Raw genomic sequence first — 21,717 nt, forward strand, 5'->3', positions numbered from 1 at the left:
ACAGCATCATCGTTCAGGATTTGAAATAGCTCAACGGGAATTCCATCACCTCCACTAGGTTTGTTCATCGTGATGCTTCCTAGACATGCATTTATTTAACAATGGATAATGATTCTCTTACACAAAATTAGATGAGCTAGTTTCGTTTGTTTATGGATCTATTTCTCCATTAGATTAAGATTTAACTCAAAGACAGTAAGCACGTCCTTTTTACTTTTATGAAGAATGTAACAATTCAATTCCATCACAAAGAAACAGTGCTATATGATTCCTGCTAATAACTACAAATTAATAAAAATATTTTATTTTACAAAGACTGCTTCTCTTCTTTCAGATTTTTAATATCCTAGAATGCATGCTCCTCCTTTATTACTAAAGCTTAAACTATATATAATATCAAATTCAGTTCAGTTCAGTTGCTCAGTCGTATTCGACTCTTTGCGAGCCCATGAATTGCAGCACACCAGGCCTCCCTGTCCATCACCAACTCCCGGAGTTCACTCAAACTCACGTCCATCGAGTCAGCGATGCTATCCAGCCATCTCATCCTCTGTCATCCTCTTCTCCTCCTGCCCCCAATCCCTCCCAGCATCAGGGTCTTTTCCAATGAGTCAACTCTTCGCATGAGGTGGTCAAAGTATTGGAGTTTCAGCTTCAGCATCAGTCCTTCCAATGAACACCCAGGACTGATCTCCTTTAGGATGGACTGGTTGGATCTCCTTGCAGTCCAAGGTACTCTCAAGAGTCTTCTCCAACACGACACTTCAAAAGCATCAATTCTTCAGTGCTCAGCTTTCTTCACAGTCCAACTCTCACATCTATACATGACCACTGGAAAAACCATAGCCTTGACTAGACGGACCTTTGTTGGCAAAGTAATATCTCTGCTTTTGAATATACTATCTAGGTTGGCCATAACTTTCCTTCCAAGGAGTAAGCGTCTTTTAATTTCAAGGCTGCAGTCACCATCTACAGTGATTTTGGAGCCCAAAAAATTAAAGTCTGACACTGTTTCCACTGTTTCCCCATCTATTTCCCATGACGTGATGGGACCAGATACCATGATCAAATTAACTACCTATATATACTACTTTTAAAAACTCTACTTGTATATTTGCAAAGTTCTAGTGAAGGACAGTCAGTGGGTCACAAAGAATCAGGCACGACTTAGCAACTGAAGAACAACAAGGCCAATTAAAATGTTATTTTCCATTACCCATACAAATTTTTCACTTCACTTCGGAAAGGAAATATTCTAATGTTATTAAGGACATTCTTACCACCTAAGAACAGCCGCCACATGGTAGGTCTTCAATGTTAGCCAAACTACACTGTTAATAAATACTATTTGCAAAGGGATTGAATTAAGAAGCTGCACAAATATACATCTGATCCCTGCAGTGTTTCAATATTTATCCAGCAGTGTCACAAGTCCCCCTCCAAAAACATCTGTCGTCAAACATGAACACAAAACCATCATGTTCAAGACCGTGTCATCTTCTTCCACTAAAGATACTTTAAAGGTTTGATTTTCTCTATAACCAGTCATCATAAATGGGATAGATGATACTGTATCAATTACATTCATCTTTATTAGCAGTCACTCCATTTGGGGGGCTCTCTTAAATAAAAATCAATCACTAGCCATTTGTTCTGAATGATCTACTTTAAGCTGCTAATAAACAAGAATGGATATTGTAATCATTCTGATTCTCTAGAGGTAACTCTAAAGTTTTCGGAACTTCCATGAGAAATTTTTGGTACTTAATGGTTTTAGTTATTTGATGATCCCAGATGAACAGAATAATATAATTTATTTCTATATTCTGGCCTTTGGCTGAAAATAAAAAATGCAAGAAAATACTAAAATTATATAGAACTCAGAACTTTAGGAAAAGGCACATTTAAGAGACCATCTTTCTTTATCTGTGTAGATTATACAAACGTAAATTGTGAGTTAAAGAAGAAAATCTATAAATACTAGCTACTGCCACCAACAGAAACTGGCCTCTGTTAGTACATAAAGAAACAGTGAGAGAGGAAAGAAAACATAGGCTTTTGGTCAGACACCAACATTCAGACTGCGTAAGGGTTCCCCTTTCTGAGTCTTGGTGACTTACTTTTAAAGTACAAGATATAATAGTATCTTATAGTGTTTAAGAATTTAAATAAAATAATGATGTCTAGCAAATACTTAGTATTTCAAAAACTATGGTTACCATAAGTCAGGAGGGAAAATATCCTCTTTTCAATCATATTTATACATGTAACTACATCAAGTGTCTCAAATTAATACCAGAATAAGAAAATTATTGTCGGTTACTATACTAGTTTCCAAGAGCTGCTGTAATAAAGTATCATAAAACTAGGTGGCTTAAAAGAGAAATAGGGCTTCCCTGGTGGCTCAGTGGTAAAGAATCCTCCTGCCAATACCAAAGACATGGACCAGTTTGATCCCTGGTCCAGAAAGATCCCACACAACACAGGACAACTAAGCCCATGCACCATAACTACTAAGCCTGTAATCTAAAGCCCAGGACCTGAAACTATTGAAGCCCAAATGCTCTTGAGCCCGTGCTCTGCAAGAAGAGAAGCCACGCAGTGAGAAGCCCATGCATCACAACTAGGGAGTAGTCCCTACTCGCCACAACTAGAGAAAGCCCAAACAACAAAGACCCAGCACAGTCAAATAAATAAATACATTTTTAAAAAAGAAATGTATTCTCCCAGAATTCTGCTGACTAGAAGTCTGAAATAAAGGTGTCAGCAGCCTTGTTTCTTTTTGAGGCTCTAAAGGAGAATATGTTCCTTATCTACTAGCTCTAAATCAGAGCTTCCCACGTAATGTATTGCACCCCCACAGTAATACCAGGAATGAGAATACCTCAGCCTTTCAGTGAACTAAGAGAGGCATGAGGCACTGAGCTGCCAGGACTGCCAATTCTGCATTCTTTAAAAGTTCTACAACACTTTTCTAAAAGTCATGAAACCAGTCAGGCTTATGCTATAGCAACTTGGCATTAAGATCTGAGGTTATTACTGCACAAATGACTCTGAAAATCAGGCATTACATAGTAATATGTAAACATACATATATTACATATGCCAATATTCTATTTTAAATAGACAATCTCAGATGTAACATAGTAATGTAACATTGTTATAACTAGATATCATCACAATTTGCCCATCAATCACCTAAAAATTAACTGACTAGATTCCTGACTTTAAAACTTACTAGTCCAAAACATGATTAAAAAGTTATATACACAACTTACATAAGGTGCCCACTCTTGCCACTTCTATTCAACATAATGCTGGAAGTACTAGCAAGAGCAATCAGACAATAAAAAATAAAGAAAAAGCATCCAAATCAGAAAGGAAAAAGCAAAATTATCTGTTTACAAATACATAATCCCATATGCAGAAAATGCTAAAGACTCTATTTAAAAAAAAAACTATCAGAATAAATGAATTTATTAAAGTTGAAGAAAACAAAAATCAACATACTAAAATTAGTTGTGCTTCTTTATATCAACAACCTATATAAAAAGAAAACTAAGAAAACAATCTCATTTATGATAACATCAAAAAATATTCCTATTTAACAATGCAAATAGTGTATTGTCCTGCTATATCCACTATCCTTATTTAAAAGTTCTTTTAAAAAAAAACTAAGCAGAATATACCCTGTTCAAACATGATATAACACCACTCAAAGCCTAGTTCTAACCTTTTCTCTTCTCCTTCTGGGACTCCTACAATGTATAATTAGTCTGTTTGACAGTATCACACAGTTTCTTTAGGCTCTGTTTTCTTTTCTTCAATTCTTTTTCTTTCTCGTTCTCAGACTTAATAGTTTTCCCTCCTGTCATTTTTCACTTTTTCCCTTTAAGGAGCCAGCCATTAAAGAAAAGAGAACCCTTCTACATGGTTGGTGGGAATGTAAATTGTTGTAGCCACTATGAAAAACAGTATGGAGGTTCCTCAAGAAACTAAAGATAGAACTACCATATGATCCAACAATTCCACTCCTGGATCTGTATGAGGAAAAAATGAAAACACTAATTTGAAAAGATATATGCATCTCAGTGTTCACAGCAGCACCATTTACAACAGCCATGATAACATGGAAGCAACCCAAGTGCCCATCAAGGAACAACTGGGTTAAGAAGATATGGGATACACACATGTGGCACATGCACTGGAATATGAACTCAACCATAAAGAAGAATGAAATACCTCCATTTGCAGCACTGTAGACACACCTAGAGAACATAACGCTTCGTAAGTAAGTCACACAGAGAAAGAAAATACAGTATAATACCACTGATATGTGGAATCTAAAAATACAAATCAAGGTATAGGCAAAACAAAAAGAGACTCGAAGACATAGAAAACAAACTTGTGGTTACAAAAGGGAAGAGGAAAGGAGGAAGCAACAAATTAGGGGTATAAAATTAACAAACTACTATACATAAGATAGATCAGCAATAAGGATTTACTGTACAGCACAGGGAATTATACCTAATTTCTTATAATAACGTATAATGGAATATAATATGCAAGAAACTCAATCACTATACTGTATGTACACTGGGAAACTAATAAAATATTGTAAATTGATTATACTTCAATGAAAAAATAAAAAATAAAATTTTAAAGTATATCCTGCATATAAATCCTCAACTATATGTGTGATCAGAGCTAAATAAGTTCTTAAAATTAAAACAAATAAACAAGCAAGATAATAAAACTAAATATAACAAAGTTTCTTAAAAAAATACTAAACTATAATAGCAAATCTACATGCCAAAGAATACTAATGTTTACTCAGATCTACCACTGTTTCTCCTAATAGTTCTTAAAACTTTAAAAATCAAACTATGTATATCAAGAATTTCGAGGAAAAAAATCTGTCTGCTTTTCTCCCAAAATTTATTTCTAATTATTGTTGCATAAGTTAAGGAGTTCAAAAGTAAAATAATTTTAAAACATAAGTATCAACATGAACACAGAAAATAATCCTCAACTTTTTCTCAAGATAGTTATCTTTATTGCTCTACAGGACAAGGCTAGCAAAATAGAAAACTCCAAGTATATAGTCCAGTGTTTTAAATAACTTTACCAATGATTCTTTAAGAGCAATGGCCAGAAAGCTAACTGTACACAGCTAGATTAAGTTACATTTGAAACTTTTACTGTGAGCAAATTCACCAAAACAGAACCCTGCCACACACACAGGATAGTGGGTAGTATGCCCAACTCTTCATAAATTTCTTTCTTAAAAGAATAAAAATAGCAAAAAGTTGCACTTGAGGTGTGACTGTATGATACCACAGGCTTTTTGACAGGGTGTCCGTATTTGCTCTGTGTTTGTCCTCAGACAAGGAGCCGCCCTTAAAGCCCACAAACTTTTCCTGCTCTTTCTCTCCAGCCACAGTAACCTTTTGTATCCTTCCTTCACTACCAGCATTCTGCCAAAGACTACAGGAAGTATATTAATACACAGAACTCGCCTTTAGCAACTTCAGTTTGAGTATTCCAAATAATTTTACCAATACCTCAGTGGTTAGCTAACTGTAGTCAAAAGCCAGACTAAATTTTACCCTAATACTTAATGCTGTTTAATGACTCACATTGCTTCTATGTTTTTAGAGATTCATTTGCTCTATTTGTATAAATAGATATGCCATACATCTATTATTTCTGGAGAATTACAAAATGAATTTCACAAACCGTGCTTAAAAATAAAACATTAATGTTCTTATAGGAAATTGAAAGTAGCAAGAAACCTGAAAAAATTTAGGGCTCAAATTCCTTCAAGTGTAAATAAGGATATACAGTATTGTTTTCTTTCTTTCTTCTAACATTCCCCTAAAAACATATTACAAGTTTAGTCTGTATGTACTTGCTGCTGCTGCTGCTGCTGCTAAGTCACTTCAGTTGTGTCCAACTCTGTGCGACCCCATAGACGGCAGACCACCAGGCTCCCCCATCCCTGGGATTCTCCAGGCAAGAACACTGGAGTGGGTTGTATGTACTCAAGGTACTATTTTTAAAGTTGCTGTCATCTGATCAATCCCACTTAAATTCTTTTCCTTCATATTTTTTTTATTGGAACAGCTCATCTGTATGATCTCTAAATCTCACAAATAATACTCAAACTTTTTGGCGCATTAATTCTTTGTGTAGACGATGACAACATATACCATAAGTAATAACTTCTATGAATAACTTCATTCTTTTCAATTGACTATAATGCCACATCAGTTGTTTTGAAGAGAATTTTTTTTATTTTTTATTTTTAAATTTTATTATTATTCTTTTTGGCAGCACTTCACAGCCTATGGAATTTTAGTTCTCCAAACAGGAATCAAACCCTTGACAGAGTGCAGAGTCCGAACCACTGGACCACCAGGGAACCCCCTGAAGAGAATGAATTTAATACATTTAATTGGAAGTTAATATACAACCATAGAAGTTCTGTAAGTACTAGGACTTTTTTTCTTCTTCTTTTTTTGGCACGCATATCCACAAAAGCTGGAAGAGTGCTCAAAATATTTTCTCAACACATGAAAAGTGGTATATCTTTAAATACACTAATTTTAAAATAATACTTTTATAAGAAAATTAGAGTAATTCCTTATAGAGCATAGATTCCCCATTCACCTACAGTTCAACTAAGGAAATTATCAATATTCATAAGACTTAGCTCCTGACAGAGATGAACCAAAATATTAAAATACTTAAAAGAATATTAAATACACTGCTATAAATGGATAACCAACAAAGACCTATTATATAGCACATGGAAAAAAAGAATATTAAATACAAGAAAGAAACAAAAAACACAACTACCATATTTTAAAAGACTGCTTTAAAATTGGTAAAATTGATAAAGAAAACTAAAAATTCAAAGAAGTTGTTCACATAAATTATGATCCCATTTCTTAAATATATTTAAATAGTCTTGATTGTTTAGATGATGTACCAACAACAAATAGCCAAAACTATGGAATGTCCCAGAAAGGAAGTGTCATTATCAAATATTATCCATTAGATAGGTGGCAGCATAAACGTTCCACATACTTTCAATTTAACAACAAGCAGACTCTCTAAAGGAAATTTCCACAGCAAGAGATAAATGTTCTGATTTTCAGTGGATTTTTAAATGTGTATAAATGAAAGCTAAGAATACACCAACTTTGACATTTTAAAAAATTTAATAATTTAAACTGAAATGTGTAAGTTAAAATTAAAACATTCTCAGATGTTTAATTTTTAATTATGCCTTGCAAATGTTTTTAACATAACAAATATTCATTTTTTTAGCACAAAAAAAAAAAACAGAAAAGGCATGAAAACTGATCTTGAAAACTGATAAATGATAAAATGGTCTGCTATCACTGTTAAAGATTCAATCAGGCTAGAAAATTGGCAATATCAGGGATGTGCTCTAGTTTATCTGTCACAACAAACCATAAAACCTCATTAGGCTCAACATCACCTGTGCAGTATTTTTGTTAAAAATTTAACCTAAATCTAATCATGAAGAAAAAAACCTGGATTATTCGAAAAAGCTTTTTATGAGACAAGTAACCAGGTAAGTAAAACAGGTGAGAGAAATCAAATGGAGCAAACTTTCAGTTACAAAATAAATGAGTCGTAGGGATGAAATGTACGGTTGTGAATATATATACTTGTAAAATCTATTCACTATTATTTATACTTGTAAATACTTCAGAATATTGTGAATATTATTTTCTCCCAGAATGTTCATAAACTTCTTTGTAGTAAGAAGCAACTCAGTTCCTCATCTGAAGATTCAAATGGAGTAAAAGGAGGGAAAAAGTGAGAGAGCCAAAGAAGAGGAGAACGCAGGGATACCAATGCTTCTCTCCAACAACCATATCTGCCTGTAAGCCAAAGAAGGATGAGAGGATAGGGACCTCCTCTTGCCAGCTTACCTGTGCATACTCTCTTTCAATAGCAGCCTTCTTCTGACTGAATGTCCTAAAAACACAAATAAAAGTAAAAATTCGTTACCGAAAAAATAATAATAATTTTATGCAAAGTTATCAACATACCCTCAAACACTGTTTCATAAGCTGTGTTGAGGGAAGGCACAATATGTCAATGATCTATGTATCTAAGAATACCACTGACACCATAGACTGGAGTTAAGACAATCTTAGGACATTCAAATCCTAGCTCCACCACTTATTAGCTGTATGACCTTGGTCAAGTCACTTGATTTCTCTGTGCCTCAGGTTTCTATTTGGTAAAATGGGTATAGTAATAGTATCTACCTCATAGGGATAATGTAAAATTTAGTAAATGACAATATATAAAGTGCTCAAAATAGTGTCTAGCACAGAGTAAAAGACAGGTGTGGATATATGTGTGTGTGTGCACGTTAGCTACTGTCATCAGTATGGCTAGTGCATAGTAGGTATAAAAATGTTTACTGAATATAACAACATAGAGGGAACCACAGAAAACAAGGCAAAAATCAAGTTTTGATCAGCTTCTCAACATGAAATAGTCAAATAATTTCCTTCATTCTAGTCTTTTATAAGAGTCAACAAAGTACAAGGGGACCACATGTTATAGTATGATGAGAGCCTTTTTCACACATGTATTATATTTCATAGATTTTACAGTAAACAATTTTGACAAGTTCCTCTGTCCATGGGATTCTCCAGGCATGAATACTAGAGTGGGTTGCCATGCCCTTCTCCAAGGGATCTTCCCAACCCAGGAATCGAACCCACATCTCTTGCATCTCCTGGATTGGCAGGTAAATTCTTTACCACTCGCACCACCAGGGAAGCCCCATTTTATGATATTATTATTCATTTTTTAAGTAATTAGCAGTATTTCTTCTATCTTAACAGTACATGAAATACCAGTGGACCTTACAAACCACCGCTAGTGGTAAAGAATCTGCCTGCAATGCAGGAGACCCAGGTTCAATCCCTGGGTCAGGAAGATCCCCTGGAGAAGGGAATGGCTACCCATTCCAGTGTTCTTGCCTGGAGAATTCCATGGACAGAGAGGATCCTGGTGGGCTGCTACAGTCCATGGGGTTGCAAAGAGTCCAACTCGACTCAGCAACTTTTCACTTTCACTTTTTACAAACCACAGGCAAGGTAGAGTCAATGAAACATGATAACATTAACAATTTACCTTGAATATATTGAGTTTAACTGGAGGACGGCATGGCAACCCACTCCAGTATTCTTCCCTGGAGAATCCCATAGACAGAAGACCCTGGTGGGCTACAGTGCACTGGATCACAAAGAGTTGGACATGACTGAAGCAACTTAGCACACATGCATGCATATTGGGTTTAAAGGCTTTTCTCTGAGGTGTCAGGTATCTGTGTTCTTAAAAACACTTCAATAAGGCAGAGATATCAAAGTGAAAAGTGAAAAATATACAGAAAAGAGCTGGAATAGAAAAAAGGCAATAAAACAAAACTCATTTTAATAATTATTTAAATTTACCAACATAACTATTCATCTCATATAAAAACTGAAAGTATTTAAGATTTTGCTACATTTGTTTTGGATGAATAACTATTATTTAAATTTAAAAAGGAAGGAAATTCTGACATACACAACACAAATGAACTGTGAGATCTCTGAGATCATTATGCTGAGTGAAATAAATCAGTCACAAGAAGACAAATACTGTATGTTATCATTTATGTAAGATTTGACTTAGAGCAGTCAAAATCACATGGACACAAAGTAGAATGGTAGTTTCCAGGAGCTAAGAAGAGGGGATAAAGTAGTTATTACTTAAGAAGCACAGAGTTTCAGTTTTGCAAGATGCAAAGAGTCCTGAAGATGGATGGTCGTGGCAGTGGAACAAAATGAATGTACTTAACAGCACTAAACTCTACACTTATAAACAGTTAAGATAGCAAATTTTTTATGGATTTTACCATAGGGGAAACAGTGGAAACAGTGGCTGACTTTATTTTTTTGGGCTCCAAAATCATTGCTGATGGTGATTGCAGCCATGAAATTAAAAGATGCTTACTACTTGGAAGGAAAGTTATGACCAACCTAGACCGCATATTAAAAAGCAGAGACATTACTTTGCCAACAAAGGTCTGTCTAGTCAAGGCTATGGTTTTTCCAGTGGTCGTGTGTGGATGTGAGAGTTGGACTATAAAGAAAGCTGAGCACAGAAGAATTGATGCTTTTGAACTGTGGTGTTGGAGAAGACTCTTGAGAGTCCCCTGGACTCCAAGAAGATCCAACCAGTCCATCCTAAAGGAAATCAGTCCTGGGTGTTCATTGGAAGGACTGATGTTGAAGCTGAAGCTCCAATACTTTGGCCACCTTGTGCGGAGAGCTGACTCATTTGAAAAGACCCTGATGCTGGGAAAGATTGAGGGCAGGAGGATGAGACGGTTGTTGGATGGCATCACTGACTCAATGGACATGAGTTTGGGTGGACTCCGGGAGTCGGTGATGGAGAGGGAGGCCTGGCATGCTGCGGTTCATGGGGTCACAGATAATCAGACATGACTGAATGACTGAACTGAACTGAACTGATAGCAAGAGAATAGAGCAAAAAATCTTCTGATAATCTCCATATAAGACGTAAAGGCATTTGTTAATAGTCAACATCAGTTTCTCATAAAATCTCTTTTAAAATATTAATGGCTGCTATTACTAAAAGATGAACAAAAACAAGTGCCAACAAGGACCTAGAGAACTGAAAACTCTCATACAGTGCTTACAGCAATGTAACATGGTACACCTGTTTTAGAAAATAGTCTGTTAAGTGAGGAGGTCTTAGGAGGCCTCCAGATCTGCAATTGGTATCAGGAGTGAGAGTTGTCTGGGGTCTCCCTAACTCTGTAATTCATCACCAGGATAAGCAGAACACCTAAGAACATTCAATTTATTAATGGTGGTAGTAGAGATGGGACATCAAAACCATAATGATGAATATTAAAAATAAACACACCCACCACAATGGCTAAAATTAAAAAGACTGATAAGTATCATAAAACGCAATGAAACTCTACATGTTGTTTGTGGGAATATAAAATGGTACAACCATTTTGAGGGAAAAGAAAAAAATATATTCTTACGTAACTAAACATCCATCTTGACATATTTCTAATGCTAGAAATTTACCAAGAGAAATGATAACAAATGTCCACAAAAACACTTAACAAAAATATTTATAGCACTTTTATTCATAAATAGCCCTAAACAGGAAATTATACCAGTGGGACAATAGGCCAACAAACAGTGATACATTCTTACAGTGGAATAAAACTGAGCAAGAAAAACAAATGAACTGTAAGATGATCACCACATTTCTACTACTCTGAGTTAGTTGACCTCTTATTTTACAAATAACAAAGTTGAACAATAACATCAGAATAAAAAATCATTCATTAGCACAGATAGCAAGCTGGGGTAAGGGAACTACTAGTTATTTATCAGGACACTGGTGACTCTTTCATAAAGAAAACTTTACAGTTTTGTCCTGGAATATAGCACCTGTTTTTAGAGATATTATTACCAAAAATATGGCAATAGCATTAAAATGATGACATGAGAATACAAAAAAAAAGTTTATTTTGAACAAGGCAAGTAGAATGAACAACTGAAGTTATATAAATCTGACAGAGAGAAAATTATTTTGCTCCTAATAAAAAATATTAATTCACCAACAACATTCATTGAGCATCTTCTGAATTTCAGGTATTCTACTAAATATGCACTGGGTGTGTAAAAATGAATGAGACATGGACTCTGCTCTCAAGGTATTTATCAGTATAAGATAAACAAATGATGCCAAGATCCACAAATACTATAGGCATAGAGTGAAAAGTAGAAAGCATTTTTATTTCTTATTAATTAGGTAACCTTGGGCAAGTTAATTTTCCTGATCATGTTTCAGTTTCCTATCATGAAATAGGAATAAAAAGAACATCTATCTCATATAGGATTATTATGAGGATTAAATGAGTACATATTGGTAAAGCACTTAGACTTGGTACACAGCAAACACTAGAAAAGTATTTACTAAGTGAAAATATCACACCCATAGTTTATAATTATGAAATTTAATCCAGTTAAAATATTAAATATGCAAAGCACTACCAAAAAATATATTTAAAGTACTTCTGGTCTTAAATAATAAAGTCAGAATCTCCCTTCTCCTCTCAGAAATTACCCAAAAGCAACAAATAGAATAAAAAACAAAATGCAAACATGATCTCCAATAAAACTAGGAAACATGAAATGTAAGTGGAAGAGAGGCCTGAGGAGAGACAATTAAATTGGAGAAAGAGGGTAAAATATAAGGCATGAGGTTACAAAACTCAAAAAGATGTGGGGAGTACATTTCTTCAACTGCACTTACTGAGGTATAAAATTTAAACCACATTCCCAACAAGAACAAGGGACATAGGCTGGTGGAGGAAGCTTTGCTGTTTAGTTTGAAGAAATAGAGGAGAAAGTATTAAATTAGAAATCACACAAACAATTTACACTGGTAGAAATTAGACTGCTGGTGTAGTAGAAAAAAAATATGAGAGAGCCTGTACTATGCATGGTCCTGCAGTAGCCATCCTTCTCCGGCTGAGGAGAAATAAAACAACTCATACACTCAATCCTGGTACAACAAAAATGACTGTAAATGTGAAAGACTGTAACTTCCCTAAAAAGTTGGTATTCTAAAAAGTTTGGTATCCTAGAAAGTTGTACAGGAAAAACCCTGTTCATTCAAAAATAACCCCAAAGGGAGCAAGAATAGATCTATGCAAATATAAAATTTTAAGAAGAAAAAAAGGCACAAGAAAAAGAGAGTAGCTGAGAAACATTCATGAGAAAAGTGCTGCCAGAGAGCAGATGAATTTTTAAAACTTAAAAAACAAACAAAAAACCCCAGTGAGGCAAACACTGCTTCCAGATATGCTTATAGAGTGTCAAAAAGTCACAAGAGAGAAGCAGTGGTGAGAGTGGGCTGCCAGGCTTGTCCCTTTAGGAGGAAAGCTTTTTAGCCTTTCACCACTGAGTATAATGTTACTTGTGGGTTTTTCATATGTGCCCTTTATCATATTAAGGAAGCTTCCTTCAATTCCTAGTTTACTGAGTGTTTTTACCATGAAAGGGTACTGAATTTTGTCAAATGCTTTTTCTGCCTCTACTGAAATGTTCATGTGTTTTTTTTTCTCCTTTCATTCTATTCCTTGATTTTTTTATGTTGAACTTTTGCATTCCTGAATCAATTTTTCTTTGTCATAGTGTATAACCCTTCTAATGTGTTGTTGGACTCAGTTTGCTAGTATTTGTTAAGGATTTTTACATCAATGTTCATATGGGATACTGATCTGTAGTTTTTTGTGGTATCTTTGTCTGACTGGTTATCAAGGTAATAAGGACATCATAGAGTTAGGCGTGTTCCCTCATTTTCTGTTTTTTTTGAAGATTCTGAAAAGGACTGATGTTCTTTAACCAGTTCTTCTTTAACCATAAGGTAAAATTCAAGCATGAATTTTAGTCCTCTCACTCACATCAGAACATGAGTACTAGAAAAACCTAATGATACCAAAAATTGAATGTAAGTACCTTCCTAAGGCCCACTGACTAATACCATCACATTAGTATTGGTTAAGATTTCAGCAAGTGCTCTAACAGTGACAAGGGGGATATATGGATACATAAGAGCTGGTTCACTTCATGGTACAGCAGAAACTAACATAAGATTGTGAAGCAACTATAGCCAAATTTAGAAAAATGTATTGACAGAATTTGTTGAGATAAAAGTAAAGATATTACATGTGAGCCTCGCTCCGAAGAAGAGGGACAAGATTCCTCCCCATCGGTTACAGCTTCCTCGGGAAACTGAAATATGAGTGATGTACGCAGAGTCCTCATACCATGCAGTGGTCCCATAGTGAAATCCACTCATTAAGACTTGCTCTCACCTGGGATGGAGGGTGGACAGGTCATGAAGAATTGGCCATTCAGTGATCTGAATATCCACAGTGGTCTCAGACTAACAAAGGAGAAACTGAGCCACTTAAGAGGGCTGAAATGACTCGAGGGTGACTCCTAGAGGAATTAAACTCACAAGTAGCACACTGATTTTTGTTTGAAACATTATTAGTTTTAAATTTGTTTTCCAGATATAAGGAAATCCCTCCCCTCAAGCTAATTATGACTTACAGAAATTTGGCAATTATACCTTTGTAAGCAGAATTGAAACATTTATCTTTTTTCTCTACCTGATCCTCCCAGAAGCTGAAAACGCTCAAGTTACCAGCAGTTTTATCAGATAAATTAGGAAGGCCATCTCCTAACAGGGGCAGGAATCTCAAGGTATTTCAGTTCAGTTCAGGCGCTCGGTCATGTCTGACTCTCTGCGACCCCATGAATCGCAGCACGCCAGGCCTCCCTGTCCATCACCAACTCCTGGAGTCTACCCAAACTCATGTCCATCAAGTCGGTGATGCCATCCAGCTATCTCATCCTCTGTCCTCCCCTTCTCCTCCTGCCTCTAATCCATCCCAGCATTAGGGTCTTTTCCAATGAGTCAACTCTTTGCATGAGGTGGCCAAAGTATTGGAGTTTCAGCTTCAACATCAGTCCTTCCAATGAACACTCAGGACTGATCTTCTTTAGGATGGACTGGTTGGACCTCCTTGCAGTCCAAGGGACTCTCAAGAGTCTTCTCCAACACCACAGTTCAAAAGCATCAATTCTTCGGCACTCAGCTTTCTTCACAGCTTTCTCACATCCGTACATGACTACTGGAAAAACCATAGCCTTGACTAGATGGACCTTTGTTGGCAAAGTAATGTCTCTGCTTTTAAACATGCTATCTAGGTTGGTCATAACTTTCCTTCCAAGGAGTAAGCGTCTTTTAATTTCATGGCTGCAGTGACCATCTGCAGTGATTTCGGAGCCCAAAAAAATAAAATCTGACACTGTTTCCAGTTTCCCCATCTATTTCCCATGAAGTGATGGAACCAGATGCCAAGATCTTAGTTTTCTGAATGTTGAGCTTTAAGCCAACTTTTTCACTCTCCTCCTTCACTTTCATCAAGAGGCTTTTTAGTTCCTCTTCACTTTCTGCCATAAGGGTGGTACCATCTGCATATCTGAGGTTATTGATATTTCTCCCGGCAATCTTGATTCCAGCTTGTGCTTCTTCCAGTCCAGCGTTTCTCATGATGTACTCTGCATAGAAGTTAAATAAGCAGGATGACAATATACAGCCTTGACGTACTCCTTTTCCTATTTGGAATCAGTCTGTTTTTCCAGCAGGTCCAGTTCTAACTGTTGCTCCCTGACCTGCATACAGGTTTCTCAAGAGACAGGTCAGATGGTCTGGTATTGCCATCTCTTTAAGAATTTTCCACAGTTTATTGTGATCCACACGCACTTGGGGGACTTCAAAAAGGGAGGAATTCACCTAGATCTGAAGGTGAAATATGTGACAGGCCTTTGGCATGGCTTTCCTGGATCTAAGTGGCCAGAAAAGCTGGCTTCTTTTACTTTTAAAAAGTTTAATCTGAAATTCCTTATAAAAAGTTCCAGCAAAGCCAATTTTTAAAAACCCCATGTGATCAATTATATAAATCATCAGGCCAAGTTTATTGAAACCAGATTTATTTTGCAAACAAATTAGTCTTAATTTGGCTATATTCAGTAGAAATGAGGGTAATTTTGAGAGAGAAAAGTATTATGTTTCAGTGGATATTAAACTCTAGGTTTGTTAATTGAGGTCTGTATTTACTACCTAAGACTTACTTCTCCGACAGCTCCTTGCTGTTATGTTTTATTATTGTAAAAAATAAAGTCTATTAAAAGTTTAATTGAATTATTAAAATTTTGTTTGTTTCTAAAGCTTATCTAAATAATCTTTGGATGAAAATCAGATGCCCATGACCTGAAACCAGGGTATTGTGTATACTAGAAGAGACATAATTTAAAGAGCAATCTCTCACCTAGATGGAGGACACATCAAATACTCTTAACTACCTCCTGCACAGCAAAACTGAAGGGAACAGACTCTTGAATTAATATTTACATTTAGAACAAGTCCCTGCATGGATTGGCCTATAGAGAGGGTAGCTGACCTTAAAACAAGGCCCAAACAGAGAAGACACTACCAAGCCAGGATGAGAAGATGACAACATCTGAAGTAGACAGGTGATCCAAGATGCAAGACCAGGCCTGTATACCAATTACTTTGATAACTGCTCACATCTTTGCTTGCTAACTAAATGCATTTCACAACCTTATACACAGTTAAAGTTAATCTAATTGTTAGCTTTATGGTCAATTACCTGTATCCAGTACTTTCGGGCTACCCTGGTGGATTTCTCCATTCCAAGGCTCTAACTGAATAGCCCTTAGGAAATTTGCTCTAGAAAAAAGATATAATTCTGTTCAGGCAACTAGCCGATGTTATTAGGTGGGATACCCTCACCTGGCCAATTAATAATACCTGCTGTGTATGACCCTGGCCATAAACACAAATTTGTTTTCAGGGTCACTCAAACCCAATCAGAACAACAAGCAAAATTTCAGCCAAAGAATATAACCTCCCTCAATTGTGGAATGGATTTATGTGGTTAACACCAGGCTGCAGTCATTTAGATTTAAGATTCCCCTCATGTTGGGAATCAAGAAACCATATTAATAATACTAGGAAATTGGGCTGGGTGCCTATGAATAATACCAAAATATAATCTCCCCAAAGATAAGGATTGGTACAGAACAGGCTAAGTAAAATGATCTGAGAATACACTAGGCAACACCTAGCAGAAGTTCTTGGCTTAAATTCTTATGACCTTACTAACACTACTAGCTATATTATTTGTATTTTGCCTGTTTTGCAAAATTATTCTTTCTTGCATTACCAAATGTGTGCATGAGCCTCTGATAAAATGACTACTAGGTGACTTGAAGCAGCTGACTAAATAGTTCTACATAAGGTCAATGATTGTAACAGTTTACATATGGGAAGAAGCAACAGAGGGAATCATTTCCTGGACCATACCAGGTGGTGTGACAGGTGGTCCAGAGACTTCAGCTACTATTAACAGGACCTAGTCCAGTAAATGGAGAAGGCGATGGCACCCCACTCCAGTACTCTTGCCTGGAAAATCCCACGGACGGAGGAGCCTGGTAGGCTGCAGTCCATGGGGTCGCTGGGAGTCGGATGCGACTGAGCGACTTCACTTTCACTTTTCACTTTCATGCATTGGAGAAGGAAATGGCAACCCACTCCAGTGTTCTTGCCTGGAGAATCCCAGGGACGGGGGAGCCTGGTGTGGGCTGCCGTCTATGGGGTCACACAGAGTTGGACACGACTGAAGTGACTTAGCAGCAGCAGCAGCAGTCCAGTAAAAGCGCATTTTGTGACTATCAACAAAATCCCTGCCTGACCTAGGAATGAGCATTCCTAGCACCATGGGACAAAACAGAAATGGTCATGAAGTGCCTCCCAAACCAAAGTAGAATTTATGACAATGAGGGGACTGAGCTAACCAAAAATTGTCCCTTACCATCTGCCTCTACAAGGATTAGGTCACTGCCAACACAGCTGCTAAACTTCAAACAGCCTGAAAGGAGTTCAAGGTGGAGATAAGGAATCAGGCACTCTGTTCTCTGGAAAAAACTGGCAGAACAGGACTTCTAAAGTCCTGTTAGTTAGATATCTTCAGGAGAAGATTTTATGAGCCCGATTTCTTACATTTTCTCCCATCTAGAAAAGCACTAAAATCATTAACAGAGACATCTGCTTCTTGTGACTAGTAGCAACCTTCTTGTGACTAGCAGCAACCTTCTACCAAAATGTATGCTTAATTGCACATATCGCCCTTCACCAAAATCCCATACAGCTGATCTTTCCTCTTACCTCCTCAGAGCGGTTCCTTGGGGCTATCTGAGAGGCTATCTTCCAAACTATAATCCTCATTTTGCCCCCAAACTGTACTTCTAACAAGTTCCTAGTCGGTACAGATACTACTAATCTAGGAAACACACTTTGAGAATCAGAGAATTAAAATTATAAAACTACTCATCCTTCCTTGTTTCACCAAAAACAAAATAATTAAGTCATTATAGATATAGTTTTAAAAATCATGTACACGTGAAAGGAAGAAAAACAATAACAAAGGAGACCAGCACCTTCTTACTAATCTAACAAGGTTTTGTTAAAAGTAAAATAAACTTGAAAAGTCACACATTATTTCGCTGACGTTTTCTCTTTTTTCGCCCGCACCATGTGGCATGTGGGATCTCAATTCCCCGACCAGGGACTGAACCTGCATCCTTTGCAGTAAAAGCATAGCGTCTTAACCACTGGACTGCCAGGGAAGTCCTTTGTTGACATTTTCAACCTACAAATAATCTATTCAGGACTGACTGTCCAACTGATAATTCTAAACATCTTAGAAATCCACCTCTCCTATAGCATCTCTTAGCCAAGGGAATATTTCCTGGAATGCCTAAGGTCAGGAAGAAGATCTGAAATGTGTATTAGGCAACTCCTATAACACCAGTTCTCATCTTTATTTACAAATATGAATAATCTGTGATGCCTTTAAATACATATATGCCCAGATCTCTCCCCCAAATCAACCAACTGTGATTCTTAAGAGTATGTGTGTTAGTTGCTCAGTTGTGTCTGACTCTCTGCAATCCCGTGGACTGTGGCTCGCCAGGCCCCTCCATCCATGGGACCCTCCAGGCAAGAAAACTACAGTGGGTCACCATTTCCTATTCCATCTTAAGAGTAGGGCCAATCATTTGTAACGTACACAGGTGATTCTTCCTTATACAATGCATTGTTAGCACCTATATCTGAATAACCTATGTTTAATTCAGAGAATTCAAAACTATTTCAAAGAAGGCAATGTCATCAAATTGTGATGGCAATATTCAAAAATCTGGAAAAACTCTATGATCTTCCTCATCACATAACTATCTTTCCTCCTTTCCCTGCCCCCTACTTCCAAACACAAGAGCTGGGGAACATAACTTCTCAGAGTGATTAAATGCAGCCTAAAATAGAGCTGCTTTTTCTCTAGTTACATGTGTTGATCAACTGACATATTAATTGGGCATCTTTAAATTTCTTTGCCTTTAAGCTGTTGATGTACTTTGTCTCTTTATGTATAAATAAAGAGAACTAATGTCAAAATTAATTACCTGAAAACAGATAATTTTATCACAAAGAAATGGAAACCAAGCTTGTCATGAATAGGCCCTAAGGGGAAAAAAAAGGACTTCCTTGGTGGTCCAGTGGCTAAAACTCCAAGCTCCTAATGCAAGGGTCTGGGGTTCGATTCCTGGTTAGGGAACTAGAGCCCATATGCTGCAACCAAGATCCGGTGAAGCCTAATAAATAAGTTAAAAAAAAAAAAAAAAGGCCCTAAGATGAGACAGTCACAAGAATTCTTCCAATGCATTTTATCATAACATCCTTTAAATAGCATCAGTTCAGTTCAGTAAAAGTTGCATGATAACAGATTACTATGTCCTCTCATTTTTCAAAATGTTGATCTCATGGCACATGTGCACACTCACACAGAAGACCTGAATGAAAGTATTAAAAAATCCCACCTAAAACTGCATTTTTAAGTTAGAAAAAAAAAGTTACCGTTCATTAAGATTTATCAATATTAACCAAGTTGCCAAACCATTTTGTCAGGAGATCCATAATCAAGTTCACCATTGAATACCATGACTCTAAATGTTTCCATTTATGATATATCATGTTTAAGATCCAATTTAAGATGCCAAGTCTTCTTTGCCAGGAAAAGAGTGGGAAACATTCATTAGTCAGATAATCTTTTATTGAAATGGAACACACATTCTTTTGAGATCATGGCAAAGAACAAATATCAAACAATTTAATTAAATGAAAATTTTTATTTCTAAAGGATGCAAATTAAAGCAAACAATCTCCTACTATTTGTCTTTAAATATCATTAGTGCAAGATATATCTTATTCCTCACACTTGAATTACACTGTACATTTAAAAGATAGTACATCATAAATTTTTCACAGCTTTCAGCCTGACAGTTACTCATAAAATTAAACAGTGACGTCTTTTTCCTCGCTTTCTCCTTCCTTAAAACAACACTGATATATAACATACAGGAGGTGTGAAGACTTAAATTTTAGTACATGTGCTAATATATCAAGACTAGACCAAATGTCAAAAGATGCTATATTAACAAAAAAGGCCATCGTCAAAGCCATTTTTTAAGCCTTAACAAAGTTTTACAATTTGCTACTATTATTCTTCTATATTTTTTATAAAGTATGAAATGAAACTTTGAAAATATGATTATTTTCCTAAAAGTAAATATACAACCATTCTTTCCTCAGGAAAGTATTTGTCCTCATGCATATAAAATGAAACAATGTAATTGGCTAATAAGCACCTATTTCCTAAATAAAAAGCATTTCAATACTTTCATAACATTAGCTTCAAACATTTAAATAGTAATCTTCTATTAAAGTGAATTTACTAATATAAAGTATCATGAGAACATACACATTTCTACCACCCAGTATGAGCTGATTCTAAGCTATTTGTGGAATATATTTTATTTTAGGTACATTGGCAGAAGGTTAAAAATAAACATCATTAGGTGGCCAGAAAAAATCTTGGTATATAGCAGGACTTTAGCTCTATTCAGAAATGGTATCCTTCACCCTGTGACCACAAAACATCCTGGTCTTAACTTATAAAACAACCCAAAAAAAGGGCATTTTTGACTATGGAAGTATTTCAAAATATAACCTAACCTAGATATCATTATTGGAAGAGCCAAGAGATCTTTAAAACCCCATTTTTTCACATAGTACTTCTACAATCCTGGATCAGAAAAACCATGAAATTCCACCCAGTGGACCTTCCATCCTGTACTAATTAGCCAGACTGAAAGATTTGCAAGGCACTGAATCTTACACTTCTTCTTTGGTATCTATTCTAAGTAGTAACTCTTGAAACAAAGACACTCCCTCCCAAACATCTAGACATGTAGGCACTAAAAATGCTGTGCCCCATTTATTTAAAATAATCCTGAAAGATGTCTGCCTTCTACTTTTAAGAGAACTGAGTACAACTATGAAAACTAGGGAAACCATGTTCCTATATTCACTGGATTTCTGCCCAAATCTAATAAAGACTGAGAAAATATCTACATAGGTGCTGTCACTGCTCGGAAACACTATGAAATTTCACTTGATTTCAAACAATATATACCAGTAATTTTCAATGAAACACAGAACTTAAATTTTAAAATCAGGCATACACACAGGTTCAAACCCAGATATTTCATCACTCAGTACTCTGATCTTGGGCAAGTCACTTAACCAATCTGACACTCAGTCTCCTTCTCTATAAACTGGGGGTGATGTTGATGACAACAATGATGACAGAATTCATTGTTGCTGGGAGGCTCTGAGATATAACTAATGTACAATCTCACACGCTAGTAAAGTAATGCTCAAAATTCTCCAAGCCAGGCTTCAGCAATACGTGAACCGTGAACTTCCTGATGTTCAAGCTGGTTTTAGAAAAGGCAGAGGAACCAGAGATCAAATTGCCAACATCCGCTGGATCACCAAAAAAACAAGACAGTTCCAGAAAAACATCTGTTTCTGCTTTATTGACTATGCCAAAGCCTTTGACTGTGTGGA

General features: G+C 36.2%; 1 protein-coding gene across 1 annotated transcript in view; it reads right to left on the reverse strand.

Moving 5' to 3' along the window:
• FCHSD2 (FCH and double SH3 domains 2) overlaps window positions 1-21,717 on the reverse strand; it is a 243,650-nt gene that overhangs the window by 198,609 nt on the left and 23,324 nt on the right. Inside the window, exon 3 of the mRNA XM_061380758.1 lies at window positions 7,971-8,016. Coding sequence (XP_061236742.1) covers window positions 7,971-8,016 — 46 coding nt within the window. The remainder of the gene's footprint in view (window positions 1-7,970; window positions 8,017-21,717) is intronic.

This window comes from Bos javanicus, chromosome 15, assembly GCF_032452875.1.
Source record: "Bos javanicus breed banteng chromosome 15, ARS-OSU_banteng_1.0, whole genome shotgun sequence".
Lineage (NCBI taxonomy): Eukaryota > Metazoa > Chordata > Mammalia > Artiodactyla > Bovidae > Bos > Bos javanicus.